The sequence below is a fragment of the Liolophura sinensis genome, chromosome 11 (genome assembly GCF_032854445.1).
Source record: "Liolophura sinensis isolate JHLJ2023 chromosome 11, CUHK_Ljap_v2, whole genome shotgun sequence".
NCBI classification, from domain to species: Eukaryota; Metazoa; Mollusca; class Polyplacophora; order Chitonida; family Chitonidae; genus Liolophura; species Liolophura sinensis.
In genome coordinates, this window is record NC_088305.1 from 19,658,275 (window position 1) to 19,680,765 (window position 22,491).

General features: G+C 39.3%; 1 protein-coding gene across 1 annotated transcript; it reads right to left on the reverse strand.

Annotated features, from left to right (window-relative positions):
* Nucleotides 1-1,333: 1,333 nt before the first annotated feature.
* Nucleotides 1,334-22,352, reverse strand: LOC135477452 (ADP-ribosylation factor-like protein 5B). The gene is made up of 6 exons (XM_064757561.1): nt 22,154-22,352; nt 18,553-18,613; nt 8,931-9,078; nt 6,890-6,973; nt 3,607-3,758; nt 1,334-2,594 (listed from the first exon to the last, which is right to left on the reverse strand). Exons 1-6 carry the CDS (start codon nt 22,197-22,199, stop codon nt 2,546-2,548), a joined length of 540 nt encoding a protein of 179 aa, XP_064613631.1. The 5' UTR covers nt 22,200-22,352; the 3' UTR covers nt 1,334-2,545.
* Between the last annotated feature and the right edge of the window lie 139 nt (nt 22,353-22,491).

Below are 22,491 nucleotides of genomic sequence, written 5' to 3' on the forward strand. Positions count from 1 at the left end.
GACAGCCTGGGGAATAGATTCCCCTCTGGTATTAACAGAGTATGGCTCTGTCCTCTCAGGCGTATGCCAGGTGTATATGAAATGTACGACTGTACTAAACTAACCATGAAAACTGATTTCAGATATCTAGACCATGTACACTCCATATCCATACATGTACCCTCACTGATTTTCCACATCAATACATGTACCCCTCACTGACTTTCCACAACACACATGTACATGTACCCCTCACTGACTTTCCACAACACACATGTACATGTACCCGTCACTGACTTTCCACAACACACATGTACCCCTCACTGACTTTCCACAACACACATGTACATCTACCCCTCACTGACTTTCCACCACACACATGTACCCCTCACTGACTTTCCACAACACACATGTACGCCTCATTGGCTTTCCACAAAACACTTGTACATCTACCCCTCACTGACTTTCCACAACACACATATACATCTACCCCTCACTGACTTTCCACCACACACATGTACCCCTCACTGACTTTCCACAACACACATGTACCCCTCACTCCCACACACATGTACCCCTCACTGACTTTCCACAACACACATGTACCCCTCACTGACTTTCCACAAGACACATGTGCGCCTCATTGACTTTCCACAACATATGTGTACCCCTCACTGACTTTCCACCACACACATGTACCCCTAACTGGGTTGGTTGTCCAATAGTCATGACTTGATCAAGTCATCTGGATAAATCTGTATACAACAGTGCAATAGTCATGACTCGGTTGAGTCATCTGGATAAATCTGTATGCAACAATGCAATAGTCATGACTTGGTTGAGTCATCTGGATAAATCTGTATGCAACAGTCATGACTTGGTTGAGTCATCTGGATAAATCTGTATGCAACAGTGCAAGTCATAACTTGCACAGAATGCAACCTATGAGTGACACAGCACTACGTCCTCACTCCATAACTGAGTCTGACTTTACCTATACTCAACATGATGAGTGATGGACAACAGGTACACATCACACACAACCCTTGTTTCAAAATTGATATCCAGATGAGAAATTAAACCGTTAATTGTTTCATAAGTGTACAAATGCTAAAAAAACAACACGAGTTTGTATACAGCTCTTTCAGCTTCTCACACAATAGGCCCTCACACATAAATATGAAGAGCTCAGAAAAATCTATGATTTTTTCACTCTGAATCAAAATAAATTTTTTATTTACCTCCTGTTCTTTGGAATGCACATCTATGAAGGTAGGTGCAAAATAGTTAACTATCACAAAGTCGGGAGAGCAGATGCAAAGTTGTCGATAAAGTTAAAACTTCTATGAATTCAATTCTTTGACATGAATGGCGTTTATCTGTTTTGGCGATTGAACTCTTCAAGTCTTGAATGGTGCTCATCTCCGCTGAATTTGGGAATCATCTCTACTGAATTTGGAGATCATCTCTACTGAATTTGGGGATCATTTCTTGTAAATTTGGGGATCATACATAGTGAATCTGGGGATCATGTCTACTGAATTTGGGGATCATTTCTTGTAAATTTGGGGATCATACATAGTGAATCTGGGGATCATCTCTAATGAATTTGGGGATCATCTTCTTGATTAACATTCAGCTTTATAACAAAAAAGCATGATGATACAGAGGAGAATTTATTGACACCTGTTGCCACTACACAAAAAATTGTTTTTGTCGGTTAAAATTTTTACTGACTCCATCAGGAAATAATTTAAGAGCACAAAAACATAAATTAAAAAAATGTGACATTTAGTCATACAGGTAAAACTACCCATAGGACAGTAATACTAGTACCAGGATGGGCTTCCCCAGTCTATACCTCCGACACAGACAGCCAGTCACACACATTTCACAACTGCAGAGTCGAATGGCATCTATGGCTTCTGCACTACTTAAATATATATATACAGTGTTCAAGTGTGCATGTATCTTCTTCCACAGTTATCTGCCCTTGAGACAAACAAATGACATGTGCACACATGTACAAGGCTGCAATGCCTGACAGCCATTTTTTAACAATGACGTAATGCATCTCCAGTAATTTTCTGGCAAGCACTCTAGAAAGCACCTCGGGCAGAGCAGAAAAAAACGGTGATACCAGAAAAAAACAACAACAACATAACTTTCCTCTGGGTACGAAGCAGCGTTAACAGTACTTTTGCCGGTTGTGGCTGTGTTAATCGTAAACTGTACTCGTCTGTTACCGGTTCCCAAAAGAACTACACCTTACCATGAATATTCAACACATGTTTGGAAACCCAAGCAGCCAATCACAAGCTGACACTGCAAAATATGAGTATTCACAACTGCCCGGAGTCAGTGTTTAAAGAGCCAATGGAATTCCATGTCTGAATGATCATAGACCATTGGTCAAGGACAAGGTGAACTATGAATATCATGATGAGAGCAACACTTTACAATTCTCAATCCAGGAATCACACAAAACACTGACTCTGTGAAAAATTCTGCTCCATGATTTTTACAAAAATATGATGAAATGTACAACTCCTAAGCTGAGGCCTTGTCATCGCCTCTTGAGCTGGTTTGTAATCCATTCCAATCCCTGATAAAGTCTGAAACAAATATGAGAAAAAATAGAATGAATTAAACATGCAAAACTTACTGAAGGGTAAAACTGGCTTTTAGACTTGGCGTGAGGGGATATAACATGAATCTTCAAAGAAAATTTCATAAAAATCTTTATCTGAAGCAGTTACTGCACAAAAACCAACCATCGATCAAAATCAAGTAAATCGTTAAATATGCAAAATTTATGCATGGGTCAGGCCGGCTTTCTAACTTAATCTGAGTTTCCACAAAGTACACAAACGGCACACAAGTCTGACAATATTTGGAAGAGTTATTGCAACCAACCAACCAATTAGTTACTGCACAAAAACCAACCATCAACCAAAACCAAATAAATCTTTAAATATGCAACTTAAACTTATGCATGGTTCAAACTGGCTTTCAAACTTAATCTGAGTTTCCACAAAGTATTAAAACGGCACACGTCAGACAATATTTGGAAGAGTTATTGCACAGAAAAACCAAGTGTGACAGGAGGATGGACAAAACTTAATATCCCTAGGTTTTTTTTTTTTTTAGAAAGTGTGGGGTTAAAAGGTAATATGAAGGGTAGAAATTTGAATATTGAGTTACGATGGCCTTTAAATTGTGCATGAAGTATAATCTTTACAACTGCAATCTGTAACCTTCTATATCTAGAACACTCTTACTTTATCAGAATATTGCAATCTGAATGGTGGGGTCCTTGTACAAAAGCCAAAACATTTACAAAAAAGTTAAGATTTCTGAGAGGGTTCTTTTTTATAATAACGTCTGTAAGTCGAGCTAGACTGGACGAGGGTAGTGTACCCTAAGTCCTCAATCTTTCTGCATACTGTATATAAAAGAGCAACTTTCATTTTGGTGACAAAACTACATTGGTTGGGTTGACCAATTTTAGGATTTCACAAAAGTATCATTTTATCAGTCTATGCAGAATGTTCTCAGAATATGCCTGAGTAAACACCCTGCAAACATGCGGAAAGGTTGAAGAATTACAGTAGCCTGTGGACTTACCCCTCCCCTGTTAAGGCACAGCAGCCCTGTATGTGCCAGCCATGGTCCTTGATTGACGTGAGATTAAGCTGCTGGGAGATTTCTGCCGATGACATTGATCCCTTGATGTCTTGTTTGTTAGCATATATAAGTACTGCAGCTTTTTTCAAATCCTGCAACAAAGGTGAAGAAGGCAAGAATTATACACTATTATCCCCATCCCTGTACACAAAGACATTGCAGTGGACCTGGTGGACACTACTATCCCCATCCTGTACACAAAGACATCGCAGTGGACCTGGTGGACACTACTATCCCCATCCCTGTACACAAAGACATCGCAGTGGACCTGGTGGACACTACTATCCCCATCCCTGTACACAAAGACATTGCAGTGGACCTGGTGGACACTACTATCCCCATCCCTGTACACAAAGACATCGCAGTGGACCTGGTGGACACTACTATCCCCATCCCTGTACACAAAGACATCGCAGTGGACCTGGTGGACACTACTATCCCCATCCCTGTACACAAAGACATCGCAGTGGACCTTGTGGGACACTACTATCCCCATCCCTGTACACAAAGACATCGCAGTGGACCTGGTGGACACTACTATCCCCATCCCTGTACACAAAGACATCGCAGTGGACCTGGTGGACACTACTATCCCCATCCCTGTACACAAAGACATCGCAGTGGACCTGGTGGACACTACTATCCCCATCCCTGTACACAAAGACATTGCAGTGGACCTGGTGGACACTACTATCCCCATCCCTGTACACAAAGACATTGCAGTGGACCAGGGTGGAATCTACACCTTGTTACCCGTGTACATGTAAGTACAGTACACCATAACTGGTCCCAATGAAGTCAACAAATATACTTCCTGGAATTTTCTGCATTTTAAAACTCTTAAGTGTGTAATTTTGGAGCCCTTGTTGTGGGTTTCCAAACATTTATTTGCTTGTTGTTTAATGCTAAACTGATATGATGGCAGTCAGTTTCCCAGGTGTGGAGTACAGATATTTACACCTCAGCAGTCCCACGTGTGGACTACAGACATTTACACCACAGCAGTCCCAGGTGTGGACTACAGACATTTACACCGCAGCAGTCCCACGTGTGGACTACAGACATTTACACCGCAGTGGTCCCACGTGTGGAGTACAGATATTTACACCACAGTGGTCCCAGGTGTAAAGTACAGATGTTTACACCGCAGTGGTCCCATGTGTGGAGTACAGATATTTACATCACAGTGGTCCCATGTGTGGAGTACAGACATTTACACCGCAGCGGTCCCACATGTGGAGTACAGATATAGTTACACCGCAGTAGTCCGGAGTACAGGTATTTACACCACAGCAGTCCCAGGTGTGTGGAGTGCAGACATTTACACCACAGCGGTCCCAAGTGTGGAATACCGATATAGTCACACCGCAGCGGTCCCACGTGTGGAGTACAGATATTTACACCGCAGCAGTCCCCATGTGTGGAGTACAGATATTTACACCACAGTGGTCTCACATGTGGAGTACAGATATTTACACCACAGTGGTCTCACATGTGGAGTACAGATATTTACACCGCAGTGGTCCCACGTGTGGAGTACAGATATTTACACCATAGTGATCCCACATGTGGAGTACAGATATTTACATCACAGTGGTCCCACGTGTGGAGTACAGATATTTACACTACATCGGTCCCACGTGTGGAGTACAGATATTTACACTACATCGGTCCCACGTGTGGAGTAGAGATATTTACACCGCAGTGGTCCCATGTGTGGAGTACAGATATTTACACCGCAGTGGTCCCACGTGTGGAGTACAGATATTTACACTACAGCGGTCCCACGTGTGGAGTACACATATTTACACCAGTGGTCCCATGTGTGGAGTACAGATATTTACACTGCAGCGGTCCCACGTGTGGAGTACACATATTTACACCGCAGTGGTCCCATGTGTGGAGTACAGATATTTACACCGCATTCGTCCCACATGTGGAGTACAGATATTTACACCGCAGTGGTCCCACGTGTGGAGCACACATATTTACACCACAGTGGTGGATGACAAGGAGTCATCAGTGAGCATTACACTACCCAAATGGCTGCACAAGCCGAGTTCTCTGACATTTTGTTTTTCACTTTGGCCACATGAACAGTGAAAGCAGGAGAATCTACAACTTCCCTGTCCACAGCCAGGTTTGAACCCACACTTCGTGCATCCTAGTTTCACAAAATATATGCAACCCATGTGGGCTTAAAATTGCAGAGTAAGGCAGTATCTTGGCATTATGCTACCATAGCAGAATAAGCACATATGTATTTATTTAAGAATTCAGGGAAAACAGCTCCTCTCACAATCCAATACAGTTTTTATCTCTTTTGCCCGAGGCAAGTTCTTTTTTAATGGAGTGTACCGGGTCTAGATATAGATATCTGAAATCAATTTTCAAGGTTAGTTTAGTACAGCCGTCCATTTCATCTACACCTGGCATACACCTGATAGGACAGAGCCAGACTCTGTTAATACCAGAGGGGAATCTATTCCCCAGGCTGTCTTCAGACTCTATCCCAGAGCCTGTCACCACAAGAGACACAATCCAGACAACCACGGAAAAACAATCATGCAAATATACTTATATACACCCTCAGAACAGCATGATTATCTCCCCTTGCAATTCCCAGGTACTCATGACATTCACGGTCACCCACCTTTCTATGTGATACTAGATTACTGAGACGAGGCTTGTGCATATATGGGTGCCATCAGCGCAGTGATTTCCCCTAAAGTTTGAGGATAATTACTGATAAAGGAGTATCAGATATTTAATATGTATTTTCAGATTCCTTGAGTTTAAATCTGTATCAATGGTATAATATCAAGCAACTACCCACATCTGAATTAATCAAAAGCATCCAAAATAAAAATGAACTATTTACTCACATATTAGCTAATGAATATTAAGTTATTCAACAGAGCAGCGCCTACGAAAGACGGCATAAAAAGAGAGTTCGAAGAAGTAATAGCATATTCCAAGGCCAGGAGTGGGTATTTCTGTAGAGTTAAAGGCAAAGCAGGTCACTGTTCTTCGTGTGGCATGTGAGAAAAGAGATGTCAGTGCAAGTCTAATCGACTGGGTATGGTACAAGATCGGTATATTCACCATCAAAGCAGTCACCTCAGATCAGGTGACGTAATGAACGAGCCCAAGCCTATTGGAGATGTAATCTCAATGGAGGTACTCGGTAAATCTCTATTTTAGAATGGTACTCATAACTCACCTCATGTGACAGCATCTTGTACAACTCCTCCTTTGTAATGGATAGCCTCTCTCTATCCGTGCTGTCCACAACCAGTATCACAAACTGAAAGTGAAAGTCAAGCCTGATTCACAACACAATTTATTTCTTTGTTTGTTTTAAACAATGTACTCATGAATATTAGATTTAATCTAATTCTTCAACCTTTTTAACTGCCTCTGCGACCAATATTTTGAAACATTCTGAGAGAACTATGGGATGTAGGTAAAAAATTTGCACAGTTTTATGAATCTTGCATCTTTAACGGCACAAACAAATCAATTTTGGTGTCATTTTCATAATAATTGTGAAAAAAGTGCTTTAGTGTTTGAAAAGGTTGAAGTTTTAGTGTAAAAAGTGTTTGGTCCCGCGTATGGCCGGAGAGGAAGGCAGTATGAACAGAGTGAGACACAATTAGCCTCATGTCGCAATTATAGCTCTGCAACCTCTAAATTTTACACCCAGGAGTCTCTCACCAATGCAGTCACTGTGAGTTCAAGTCCAGCTCATGCTGGCTTCCTTTCTGGCCGTATGTGGAAAGGTCTGTCAGCAACTTGCGGATGATCATGGGTTTCCCCAAGGCTCTGCCCAGTTCCCACCCTCCGTAATGCTGACCGCCATCACATAAGTGAAATATTCTTGAGTATGGCGTGAAACACCAATCAAATAAATAAATAAATAAATCTAAATTTGACACTGAATTTGACTTACAAGTAAAATTCCATCCATGAGCAACTTACTGAAGTTTTCTCATGATTGTCATTAATTTTGTATTAATCTTTAGAAAGGAGTTTTGAGGTTTGTTTCTGATGACATCCTACTGGAACAAGTTACATTTCAGCACCAAACTTTAAAGGTGGAGAAAACATAAAAATGATACAGATGAAAGGGTTTGAAAAATTAGTTGTAAATGTGGTCTTGATTATTTTTTTGATTTTCCTTTAAAGATAAAAAGATATTGAAAATAATTTTTGTATGGTGGGTATTTGGGACAGCCTCTTCATATACATTGTCTCTTTGTGTAATAATGTCATAAATGAGGATGTATCACATGTTTAATAAATATATTTTCATTAAAATATGGTTAATTCAGCTAACAAATGTGTTCAACGTGGGTCTTGATCATATTTGTATTCTTAATATATTCATATATATTTTCATAGTTCAGATCAAGTGCATGTCTTTTGGATATAAACAACCAATTTACATTCAAATAAATTTATTACATATGTATCACATTCTTATTTATAACATTATTATGCAAAGACGATAAGTACCAAGAGTTGGTCCTAAATACCCATCATACAAAAATATTTTTTCCTGAAGACCGTATTTGCAAATATGTTTTCACATTCTTATACGTATATATATATATATATATATATATATATATATATATATATATATATATATATATACATCTGCCTGTAAAATACATTTTATGGGTAAAATTATAGATCAAATGTAGTATTGCCCTAAATACATTACTGTTTCATGAATATCTCATTCTGACTTAATGCCACATCGGCAATATTTCAGCCATAATGTGATGAATTTCAGCCATATCATGATGAATTTCAGCCATATCGTAGTGACTTTTCATATTTAATACTGTCAGTGGTCAAAATAAGCAGTGATGTGGATGGAAATCAAACAGAGACTGAATGGAACGAGGGAGAGCATGACATAAAACAGGCAGGCTGGCAGAGGCTGGAGAATGGAAGAAACCAGGCAGAGTCATGACAGATACCAGGTATAGCATGACAGAAACCAGGCAGAGCACGACAGAAACCAGGCAGATTGGCAGAGGCTCGTGAGTGGAGGAAACCAGGCAGAGCACAACAAAAACCTGGCAGACTGGCAGAGGCTCATGAGTGGAAGAAATCAGAAGGAGTGGAGGACACCATGTAGAGAGTTGAAACCGGACAGAAAGTGGTGGAAACCAGGAGATGAATGTAAAGGCATGATCCCCCTGGGGCTCATACAGCTTGGCACACCTGAAACTCGTGCAGACTATGCTAACCTGTGTGTTGGTAAAGTAGGTGTTCCACGCAGACCTCAGAGACTCCTGGCCCCCAATATCCCACATCAGGAAGTGGATGTTCTTCCATACAACTTCTTCCACATTGCTCCCTATCGTTGGAGACGTATGCACAACTTCATTCATCAAACTGAAAACAAAACAGAACAAAACTTACTCATCTGTAAGCATGTACTGTAAGTCCCATGTAAGCATATACAGCATTTACAGTTCTTTCATTAATACTGGACGAAACCTCTGTTGCATAGGGGGTTACAGTTAACATGCCAGCACCATGCAAGGACCAAGGAGCATCCTACAAATGCGGTTGAGTTTAAATCCAGCTCATGCTAGCTTCCTCTTCGAAGTACGAGGGAAGGTCTGCTTCCTGCAGATGGTCATGGGTTTCCTCCGTAGCCTGCCTGGTTTCCTCCCACCATAATGCTGGCCACTGTCGTACAACTGAAATATTCTTGAGTATGGCACAAAGCACCAATCAAATAAATGAATAAATATTAACACTGGTTAGATATCTATACATGGATGGTTCCCACTCTTTCCCGAATATGGAAATCCAGATTTTTTCCAGACTTGTGTATGTATTATACATTTGTTTAGTTTATTCATTTATCTGATCTGTGTTTTATGCCGAACTCAAGAACGTTTCTCTTATACAACGGTGGCCATCAATGTGATGGGAGGAACTGGACTCAGCCTGGGGGAAACCCACGGCCATCTGCAGGTTGCTGCAGATCCTCTCCAGATATGTCCAAAGAGAAAGCCAGCATGAGCTGGACTTGAACTCACAGGGACTGCATAGGTGTGAGGATTCTGGGTCACTGCTCCGTGCAAAGCCAAACTACACCGGACCAAATGTATATATGCACTGATAAAGTATCCCACGTGAAGTTGAAAGATTATCCCACGTGAAGTTGAAAAATTATCCCACATGAAGTTGAAAAAGTATCCCACGTGAAGTTGAAAAAGTATCCCACGTGAAGGTTAAAAGGCATAACTTTTGTCTTTGTAATGTTGCATAACCGAGACATTGACATTCAAAATATGCAAAATCCCAAACACTGAGCAAATTGAAAGCATCCCGATGTTATCAATTTTGAAAGATGTAAATCAAGGCACAATTTCTTACATGTACGTCACCCTTAACCTTGTGTGCCTTTTAACCATACGCGTGTGGGGAAACGAGTAACACATAATAATTCTGGTTTCTTTAACACTATGCATCCCATGCATGGTAACATAAGAAATCCAGATTCAAAAGTGATTTATTGAGTCACCAAGTAAATCCCCCTCCCCCCTGGCTATGGTCGATTTCGTCTGTTTTCACACCTCTTCCTGAATAGTTCATGACATATTGTTTGTTGTCTTTTAATTTAACTAAATCTGTATCATTTGTGTAACCCTATCAGAAAAACAACTTTACTCCTGACTCAACCCAATATCAAATCTCAACACTAACCTTCGCCCATTTTGGTGACATAATACTGGGAAAAGCTCAAAGCTCTAACACACTGTAACAAACACTGAGCTATGTGTACAGGATTTATGTACACATTTAATACATGTATTTCACACATTTGGCCGTGCACCCATTACAAGTCTGTGTATTTCACAAATTTGGGTGCGCGCCCATTACAAGTCCATGTATTTCACGCATTTGACCATGCACCTGTTACAAGTCAGCGTATTTCATGCATTTGGCCATAGACCTGTTACAAGTGCGCGTATTTCACACATTTGGCCGTGCACCTGTTACAAGTCCGCATATTTCACGCATTTGGCCGTGCACCTGGTACAAGCCCACATATTTCACGCATTTTGCCATACACCTGTTACAAGCCCGCATATTTCATGCATTTGGCCATGCACCTGTTACAAGCCCGCGTATTTCACGTGTTTGGCATGCACCTGTTACAAGTCCGCCTATTTCACACATTTGGTCATGCACCTGTTACAAGTCCGCCTATTTCACACATTTGGTCATGCACCTGTTACAAGTTCGCGTATTTCATGCATTTAGCCATGCACCTGTTACAAGTCCGCATATTTCACGCATTTGGCCATGCACCTGTTACAAGCCCACATATTTCATGCATTTTGCCATACACCTGTTACAAGCCCGCATATTTCACGCATTTGGCCATGCACCTGTTACAAGCCCGCGTATTTCACGTGTTTGCCTTGCCCCTGTTACAAGCCCGCATATTTCACGCATTTGGCACAACACCTGTTATAAGCCCATGTATTTCACGCATTTAGCAGTGCACCTGTTACAAGTCCGTATATTTCATGCATTTGGCAGTGCACCTGTTACAAGTATGTGTATTATTATGATTACGCTGATATCCTGCACCTGTCAGGTCTTTTCGCAGGTTGAGTTTTCATAACCTAATCCCGGACTCTAAAATCAATAGAACTATCATATTCCAGGAAAATAAGCAAATCAGTCACGGACGAAATCTATGATCATTTAGGGTAGATGCGGTAATAAAAAAATATATAAATGCCATGATTAAATTTCCTGTAGAACAATACTTAAATGTTTAGGAAAAAAAAATCAATAAAAATCATTTACAGCATAACTATAGTAAATGCATGTACATGTATATTATGTACAGAAATGACTGTCAATGTGACAATGTCTTTTTTCCACAATACAGCGCTCCTTTTGCAGGATGTCAGTATTCCTCATACATGTAGGCTTAGCCGGGGGAGGGGTAGGGGGAGGGGGACGCCAAATTCTGACAGAATTAACACGAGAGAGATGCAGAAAATAGGAGAAAATCGGAAATAAGATGGCCTGATTTCAAATTCTGGCTAAATCTATGGCATTCCTACCGATATGTGTTCCCTGAAGAACCCTGACTAAAAAGTAGAAATGTGCATCAGTGTATTAAAACTCCGTGTGCTGGCAGATTATGTTTTCCAACTTACACTTTCTGAGTATGACATAAAACACCAATCATGTAAATAAATTAACTTCTACTTCTTTTTGTTTGGCCATTCCAAATTTTCACTAAATACATGTAGCAGACAGAAGCCATGTTTTACTTATTTCCTTGTTCTTTACATGTACAAGAAAATTTCACTGAAAAGAAAATTATTTAACAAGTGTGGCTGTATTTGAACCCTCAAATTCCCTGTTAGAACTAGCGACAGAGTTGACTTCTCTGCCACCAAGTGTGTCCGGTCAAGGAGACTCGAGGACGAGCTATGCAGAAGGTCCAAATGACTACAGAATGCACTGTTTTCTTCTGTGATGTGGCAATTCACATGTACATGTACATCATATAACTGTGACATAATTAAGGGACGGCCGTAAGTGAGAAGGTCTACCAGCAACCTGCGGATGGTCGTGGGTTTCCCCCGGGCTGTGCCCGGTTTCCTCCCACCGTAATGCTGGCTGCTGTCGTATAAGTGAAATATTCTTGAGTACGGTGTAAAACACCAATCAAATAAATAAATTAATAATTAAGGGAAGAAGTAATAAGTTCACAGCTTTGGGCAGTCTTTATACAAGTTTATGAGTTCCCCGTTACGAAGCCAAACAGGACGCCATTGATGATAGCTTCCCTTCCCTTCATTCTCACCGCTCAATACAGAGGTAGGTCATGTAAACAGTACACTTTCTGATAGCTAATTAAACAGGTAAGCCTGGTAAGCTGCAGCTCTCACGTCTGTACTCAGGTCCTCATGCAGCTACAGGCACAATGACCTTCTCTGCTAACCACATACTAAATGACCTATAAAAGCTGTACCTTTTTGTCTGAATCCGACAATTCTCTTCACCTCAGTTTGCTCCTTTGACGTTTGTTTGGCAGGACTGATCAGTACCAAAAGTAATATTTTATGACATTTATTTGTATCTGAAAACAGTCCATATTTAGGCTGTTTACTGTACAGGAGAATGCAGATCAATTTCTAATTAACACAGTTCAGGCAAAGCTGATAGAGCAATGTAAATATACCCTACTTTTTCAACTCTTTCAACCACCTTTGCAACATATATAATGAAACATTTTAAGAGAACTAATTTGCACAGTTTTATGAACCTTGCATTTTTAGTGACACAAACAATTCATTTTAGCATCATTTTCATAATAACTGTATGCTTAAACTCCACAGTAAAAAGCGCCTTAGTGGTTGAAAAGGTTGAAGATTTACAGTACAGTGCCCATCTGAGCAAAATGTTGCCATTGCATCAGGAAATTGCAGCACGAGTAGTTATTAAGCTAAACATTTTCACATTTTTTATCATTCGTACCTCTGTAACAAGGCAAGAGAGGTGATCTGTAAATTAATATCAACAAAACTTAATATATATAAATATAACTTAAACTTAAAAGCTTAATATTTTTGACAAGCCACATGACAGGGTAGGGCTACTTTTATCTTCAGCTGCCAAGAGTCTGATTTTAACCCTAACCCTTCGGCTATTGGTGGTGAGATAATACCGACAAAAGAATTCTGTGTGGCGATGGTCCATTAACCCTCCCTTACATGTAGCCAAAGCGTTGATCTGTTCAAATCACATTATACTACGGTACTTCAAAACATAAGGCAAAGTGTCTTTAATGCAGCTGAGTTAAGATATTTCCATCGTAAATTTTTTTGATCTTTGAAAGGAAAGAGCATATAGGCGTAGGCATGCCAGAATGAGAACAGATTCAGCAGTGAAGCATCCTACAGCTCTCAGATCTGTTAATGTCAACCACTACTGAGGTCATCATGTACTGAGCAATGTCACAGATGTAGGCCTGTAAGTGCACACCCCATCATCACAATCATCCCTCAGGAGCATCAAAGGATTTACTTGTCAATTACAGCTTTGAGCAAAACACATTCATGACTACCGTATGCACTCTAAAAATTTCTCATTCTGGAGAAAAATACCCTGTACGTGAAAACATATTTACTTTTGTTGCTGAAACTCAGCTTTTCACAGGTGGATATTATCCTCACTTCTACACAAAACTCAAAACGTTTAAGTTTTATTTAAGATGAACAGAATCAGGAAAAGAAAAAGAAGTGATTTCATCAGTGGTCATGCTTAAAACTTTAGATCAAATACAGTACTTGTACTTTCATACACACAATGTTGTGACAATCATGACCAGGTGATCTGCACAGGTCCCCACTTTGATAACAGGATTATTACAATCAAATATCACCTGAATATACACGTCATATCAATACTTATCCTTTACTCAGTATTTTAATCCATATTACATTGTTAATACGTACTGTTCAGTTTAATATCTCCAAATACGTTCAGACATGGGCCGACTGTCAGTGTATCTTTTGGCCACAATGGGTGTACGATCGATGGCTGGGACCTGGCTGTAGAGTACATGAACAAGGCAAATCCTACCCAGCTACCATGGCTACTCAAACATGGACTGATATACATGCGTATAAACTAGTTAACGGCACAGAAAACAGTAACACGAGGTGTATCTGTCAGATGAAAGGCCATCAAAAACTGTCCACAAAAATAGTTGGATTTAAAATTTTTGAATTTTTTCAACCCAGGAAAATGCATTTGAAACTTTGGATTTTATGGATTACCTTTTCTTACCATATTGCGACCGGTGACGTCACATAAGGTTTTTGCCACTCAACTCATACATGTAGATCTATGAATGCACGAACCCAGTGTACTTTGAAACACATTCATGACTACCATATGTACTCTAAAATTTCTCATTCTGGAGGAAAATACCCTGTTCGTGAAAAAATATTTACTTCTGTTGCTGAAACTCAGCTTTTCACAGGTGGATATTATCCTCACTTCTACACAAAACTCGAAACGTTTAAGTTTTATTTAATATGAACAGAATCAGGAAAAGAAAAAGAAAAAGTATGGGTGCGATGTCAGTGATACCCCCTTGGTCACTACAGGTAACAGTAGATTCTGATGTTTTCAAACTATATTACTCCGTTGAAAAATTCTAAAAAAAATAAATGGAACTATTTTCCTGGACAATTTTTAACGGCTTTTCACCTGAAATACACTTCATTTTAATGTTTTCTTCGCTTTTAAACTACAACAAAAAGACAAGTTTTTCTTTAATGTTACCAACATTTTGAAGTAACAGTAATTAATGTGATTAGGGATTACACTAACTGAATATAGCAAAAATTCTAGGGCTGAAATTGGCTGAAACCACTGTGGGTTTAGATATATTCATCTAAGGGAACGGTACTATTTTTGATCATCAAAGGGGCAATGCATGTTCACCGCAAAGTCTACCGTCCAATTACATGTACCTCCTATTTCTTGTGGGAGGACGGTTGGTGGAATGGTTTAGACGGTTGACGTATTGCTGGAGATGAAGTGTCCCACTCTCAGGTCGCTGGTTGAAAACATGCAATGGTTTCAGCCAATTTCAGCACTAGAATCTGTGCTATATTCAGAAAGTGTAATCCCCCATTAACGATTATACTGTTACTTAAAATCCACTTTCTAAATGACATCTATACCAGTCCACCAGTTTGAAGACGGGAACCCCTGATGATACAAATTCAATATGTGTACATCTTAAGATGATGCGCCGACAGTGAGATGAGACAAAGCGAAGACCTGGCTATTCACGCTCAGCGCTGACTTGATAATTAACGAGAGTTCAGGTGAATACCAGCAGCATTGTGGTGAGTATAACCATAAGGAAAATGGCTATCTGGTTACCATGACAACCGCAAAATGGACAACTGTGAGCCGCGACACATCATCATCTGAGTACCTATGTATGCACCAAAAATTAAAACTCTATGTGGAAAACTGTTGGGAGTTATAGCCCGGACAGGAAATCATATCTATTTATATAATATATATAACGAAAATGGCTTTCTGGTTACCATGATAACCACGGAAATGGACATATGAGACTTGTCTGTGTATGTATGTATCCATCAAAAATTTAAACTCTACACAGAAAACTGTTGGAGTTATATGGATAGAAGGCAGGTGGACAAAATCGCTATAACATAATACACCTGGCCTAATGGTGGTGTGTCTCAAAACCGCTTCATAAAACCACAAGTCAACAAACTCTCTATTCCTGCAGCCCCAGGGGTTTTGTCTGATCAAAATACACAGGGTTATCTTTTGTAAACTCTGCTGTTGCCTTGTTTCATAACACCTAACCTTGCCTGGACAATTAGGGTACATGTAGGTTGGGATGTTTGTTGTTTTGGTTTTACGTTTTCAATAAAATTTTGCATTTAAGATTTTACACGTAAATTTCACTGAAAATGAAAAAAGAAAAAAAAAAAAAAAATGAAGACGATGTTTCTAGAGAAATACTCAATAAAAACACAGAAATAGGTCCTGATTAGGATGGACATGTGGGGCCAACTGAATCAAAACATTATTTAAGGAAGGCCCAGGTGTCATGTATGGATAATTTAGACTGCACCCTGCCCACGTCCTGTACAAAAAGATGAATCAATGATTAAAGTATGAATTCTCAGTTGGTTAACGCTCTAGCGCAGCGTTATGACCCAGGAGCCTCTCACCAATGCGGTCGCTTTGAGTTCAAGTCCAGTTCGTGTTGGTTTCCTCTCCGGCCGTAAGTGGTCTGCAGCAACCTGCAGATGGTCGTTGGTTACCTCTGGGCTCTACCCGGTTTCCTCCCACCATAATGCTGGTCGATGTCGTACAAGTGAAATATTCTTGAGCACTGTGTAAAACACCAATCAAATAAATAAATAAAAAAAAGTATGAATTATAAAGTAGCCTTCACCATATAACATCTACATACATGCCTGTGTAAATGCAAGCATGTCTTGGGCATTCTACTCTCCCAAGACAGAAGCTACTGAAATTTCTGATTTTCATGTATTTGGTGAGTGTTTTATACACGATTACTCTTCACTACTTCTTTACTCCAGGAGATGATAAAGCTTTACCAGTCATGAGTGGATTTGTCCTGAATCCAGTGCAAGGCTAACATGGGAGTATTAAAGACCACTGGGTCGTTTCATCTCTATTCATATTGAAAAACTAGATATATTAATTTATTTGACATGTTTCAATTTATGTCGCACTGAAGTACATAGATATCTCATCACTAATGTGACGGTGGGAGGGGGCGGTGGGGAGAGACCCCACAATCAGGGGCAGGTGGCTGGTAGACCCTCCCATACAAACTAGATACAGATTATAGACATAATGTTAACAGCTTGCATAAAGACTGGCAACGTTTAGATGACTAAGCTACGTACATACGTACATGTATTTATAATACGCAAGATCACGGGTAGATTTACACAAACTGTGTAAGTGGTATATATTGAAGATGTTAAAGATGGGTGTGTCAGCACTGTGAGTAGATACTCCACATGGCCAGAGGCCATTTTATAGAACAGAACACAAAAGTAAGAAGATGAATGGAATCAATAAATTCAAAAGTACATGTAATTTACTATATATTTGGTTGAATGGCCAACACATTTCTATCCAAAGCAGGCAGCTACAGGCACGAGAAGTGTAGACATATATAGGCTTATCAGCTGCTGACTTTTTTGACGAGTCTGCAATGCTTTAATAATACTATTAAGTCAAATTAAAAAAAAACAAAAAAAAAAACATTTAAATTTACCTATACATTTTAGTGACTGGCATCTCACCTGACAATGCTTAAAATTAATTAAAACTCAAAGTTACATTTTTTTCTCTGAATTTATTACAGTTGAAGAATTTATATCTTACGGCTTTGTCTTCCTCGCATACAAGGAATTTTTTTTCTGTTTTCTTTCATAAAATACAGTAAATTATTGAAACGCCGAAGTGCTTTCTCTGACGTCCTGATAACTAAGTCAGCACTGTATTCATCTCCGAAACCACCGCTACAAAACTGAGGCATAAAATCCAGAAACAGTTGAATGCCGAGATTAGCCTCAGTGGCGGTTAGATTTATTTCCATTTGCTTTAGAATTAAGCATGAATCTAGTTGTACGGCAATCATATTGTAATTTTGTACACGTTTAATACGTGTACAACCTTCTTACATCTACAACGGTTGCCTACTTTTTTAAATGCGCTCAACACGAATGATAATCAGGTAATGAAAATGACAGTCACATGTTCTATATAGCACACCAGGCCTTTCCTATTGACAGGAATTAATACACATCAGCAAGACTGGGGTTTGAACACTCAACCTGCGTGTCCATGACCTGCTCTGGATTTATTTATTTTTTTTATTTGATTGTTGTTTTACACCATACCCAAGGATATTTCACTTTTACAATAGTGACCAGCATTGTGGCGAGACAAAAATGGGCAAACCTTCAGAGTTCCCATGTATGACCCAGAGCCAGCATGTGTGTGAAGTTACAACAACCGCATTGGTGAGAGGTTCCTCGGTCACTGTGGTTTACTAGCACACTAAACCACTAGGCCTGAAAGCTTTGTTTGAGTTATTTATTTATTTCAAAGGAGTTTTACACCATACTCACGAATATTTCACATATACTGTACGACAGTGTCCCCACAAGCTCTGTACAGAGCTGTATGTACTGTTCTGTGTTGCTTGCTCTCACAGGTTTTAAATATACTACTATAGTGTGTGTTCAGTCAAGCACAGGTATTTAGTCTACTTACAACTGATACAGTATCGTTGTCTTCCCTGCATTGTCTAGTCCAACAATGATAACCTTGTGTTCTGAAAATAGATACAAATCCACGTTAACTACATTACACATGTATATTTAGAAAAAGATACGCTCCATTTAACTTGATTCGTGCTGATATATAGATTAAAGGACATCAAACCCACTTTTACACACATCATCATCATCCACTGACTCACTGAAGCACACACACATCATCATCATCATCTACTGACACACTAAAGCACACACACATCATCATCATCTACTGACACACTGGAGCACACACACATCATCATCATCTACTGACACACTGGAGCACACACACATCATCATCATCTACTGACACACTGGAGCACACACACATCATCATCATCTACTGACACACTGGAGCACACACACATCATCATCATCTACTGACACACTGAAGCACACACACATCATCATCTACTGACACACTGGAGCACACATGCATATATCTCATCTGAAAATCTGAACCAATGCTGTCTACATGTATATCCCCCAGGGGGGATGGGGGTGGGGGGTGGAATGTTGCGTATTTTGAGCTATTCAATGTGGTCACCTCAACACACAGTGCAATGTAAAGTCATCCAATGTAAAGTAAAGGTTTCAAATTTATCAGATTTTATTTACATCAAAGTAAAACATCATGGAACTGGATAAAATATATCTAACAATCATTTATGAGCCTAAATTTAGGAATATTTGTGAGGGGTGGTTTGTCAGTTGAGGGTGTGGGGTAGGGGTGGTAGATGCTTTAATACTTATAATACATATACATGTAAGGCCACTTCACTGATTTTTATGACCTGTGTTAAATTCTTTTGATCAGAAAAACTGATGTACAGGTATCCACATCAAAAGTATAAGTAGAAAAGGTGTGTATGTGCCCTGAAAGTGCATTTTTACCATGCTAATAGGTTGAACTTTGCGTGAAATACACTAATGTATAATATTATCATTAATTAATCATAACAGGTGTACTGATATACATCACTCCTGACTGCTCTAAAAGTAATGCTTGTTTGTTGTCTATAAATCATACAAATACAGTTATACATTACAGTCCACATAAACAGATGCTGTCCAAAGGTGCTGCCTGGTTTGAGGAATTCATGTAAATTAAACTGGGAATAATCCAACCTGCATGGACCTTCCAAAAAAAAAAAATACAGTCCTACTCTCAAGCTTTTATCAGACTCAATTTGTCTTTTTTTTATTTTTCTCTCATTGTTAATTTCTTTAAAATCTTGGATTTCTTAATGTTGGCTCTTCTGTAAAACACAAAATAAAATTTGTATCACCTTAATCAGAATTAAACAAAAATATCTCTACCAAGCAATGCTATCATTTTTTTTTTTGTTACCCTCAATGAAGAATTTTTACAGAGATCAACAGGTGTCAGGAAGTATTTGTGCTGTATGCTAACTAGCTGTCAACAAGCACCTGGCAGAAATGCAGGGGCTTTGATAGACAATGGGAGTAATTAACCTAATTGCATATTAGACAAGATCAACTCTATCACAACTACAACTGTGAACAAAGACCCACATGCACATGTCTAGATGGTTTGTATTTCATGCCAACGCTACTGAGCAGCAGAACAATGGCCTATGGTCCATATTAGAGGAAGTTAATTATATTTACACTGGCTACTTCAGAGGAGGTGAATCAGACTGGTTGACATACATGTACACTTACAAAATGAACTACTACCGCTTTACACTTGCAGTGTGTCTCAATTGGCGAGTGTCTGTAATTATTCAGAAGGTACGATGCTTATGCACTGTACCATGCACAGAGAGATTATCACCTAACCATGGAGTTGTTTCTTAACCCGGTTGTAATGTTATGCCAGTCACAAGTACCGGAGGCTGTATGCCGTCAGTATGACTAGGCTGGCGTAACATAAACAACCCCTTTGAGAAACCTGACCCTGTTTGGCCAATTCACCCACTATGAATATATTTCAATCCACATCCTTTAAAAAAAAAGACTTCTATGGGCTAAATTTGAAAATCATGTATTTTTGCAATTTTTATAATTTTGTGCTCAGCTGACATGCATGTATTACTACACTGGGGACAAAAGGGCTGTTATATTATCAGAGATATCAGAGATAATAACGCTATAATTCTACAATCCAGTCGTTCACAATTAGCCAGCATTCCTCTACATTAGGGGAACACACGAAGTTAAGACAGTCAAATCAGCATTAGTTAACCCAGAAACAATGTCACATATATACACCGGATATGTATATATAAGTGACCTCCTTAACAGTTACACAAGACAACAACAGGGGGTCAGCATGATAAGAAATGATAACAGTTTATGGCAAACTTGATTTTGTGAGACACATACTATGACAGAGTAATTTATGTCCTGAAAAGAATGTTATAATAATTATATCAGCATGTATATGTATGACAAAGAAAGTCTACATTTGTAATTCTTCAAATTTCTTCATATTTTAGGACAGATACTGGGAAGTCCTGAAAGGTAAAATTACTATCTCTTCCATTTCCTTCAGAAAATTGAAGATGTGGATATGTTGTTCATTAGAGGGATTAATAATGTGAGAAGAGAGACAATGTGTATTCCTTTTACACTTACATCTGAATCTGCAACTAAGAACAGAACAGATATCCCCCAATTTGAAGAATTAAGGTCAATGTAGACCGTGTTCCTGAGGGTGACTCCGACTGTGGCATCAACTATAATGTATGAACAAACTAACACTTTCTCCTGAGAAATCATACTTGAGATTATTACCGGCTTTACAAAACTGTGTGTTGTGATGAGAAAGGTAGTCTGATAATATGACATGTCTTTCTGCGGCGAGATTTCCATGGAGTGTCTACTCGCACTAAACATTTAATCTGTTTATCAACAATTAGGCCTATCTAAATGCCAGGGTCTCTGACCAGTAGTTCCATGAGCTGATGCTTTATTTTACACACTGGACAGGTGTATGAACCAGGTAAATATCAGAATAGAAATATAAGGGTGGAAGGCGTTTAGCCTAATTAAGTTGAGGATGAGAAGCCATGATTACGGCGTTTCAAAATAATTCTCAACCTTCTTGTCAGTGGTTGTGAAATTTTATGCTGAAATGGACGTGGATTATCATCCATGGATTATTAGGTACAGTCTTGTTTAATGGTGACACCGCTGGAGGTACAGAGGTGTTCATGGTAGCATTATGGAAGAAAAAAAGGGGTGTGATAGAACATATGTAATTACAGCCCTCCAGAGCTAACTCTGACAAGGTTAGAAACGTCACAAGTCAGCATACATGTTAAAATTCACCATTTAGTGTTGTCAGCAGAATTTTGTTCCTTAGTAGAACTTTACATATTAGGCCTACATGTTTAACAACCAACATTCATTCTTTAATTCATTCATGTCTCATAGTCAACACCACACCGTAGTGAAAAATTACAATCTAAGACCTAGATTAACACTTAAGTCACTCCCTCTCATTTTCATTTTGAAAAGAAAACCTCACGTCCACAAACTGTGTGAAACCCTGTAGCACAATTTGTGGTGAGTAGTGCGGTAGTACTTACCTTCGTTTGTAAATAGAGCCCACAGTTTACTGAATAACAGTCCCATACTGCGGCTAAGTCTCGTTCTCTGACAGTCTAAACGGCGAGTTACGGCACACCGTCGTGATTTCTGGACATTGAGAACAGTTTCCTTTTCGCCAATGAGTAATTTTTTTGACAAGTTTGTACGAAAAACAACAAAAGATTCGACGTATGTTCTTTAATGACACACTGGAGAACGGAAGTGACAACAGCCAATCCCTGATTTGGAAAAGGGTAAGTTTAAAACTAGGACTCCGTCATAGAACAAACGAAAAGTCACACGACCAAATTTTCCAATATCGTAAATGTTGGATTCA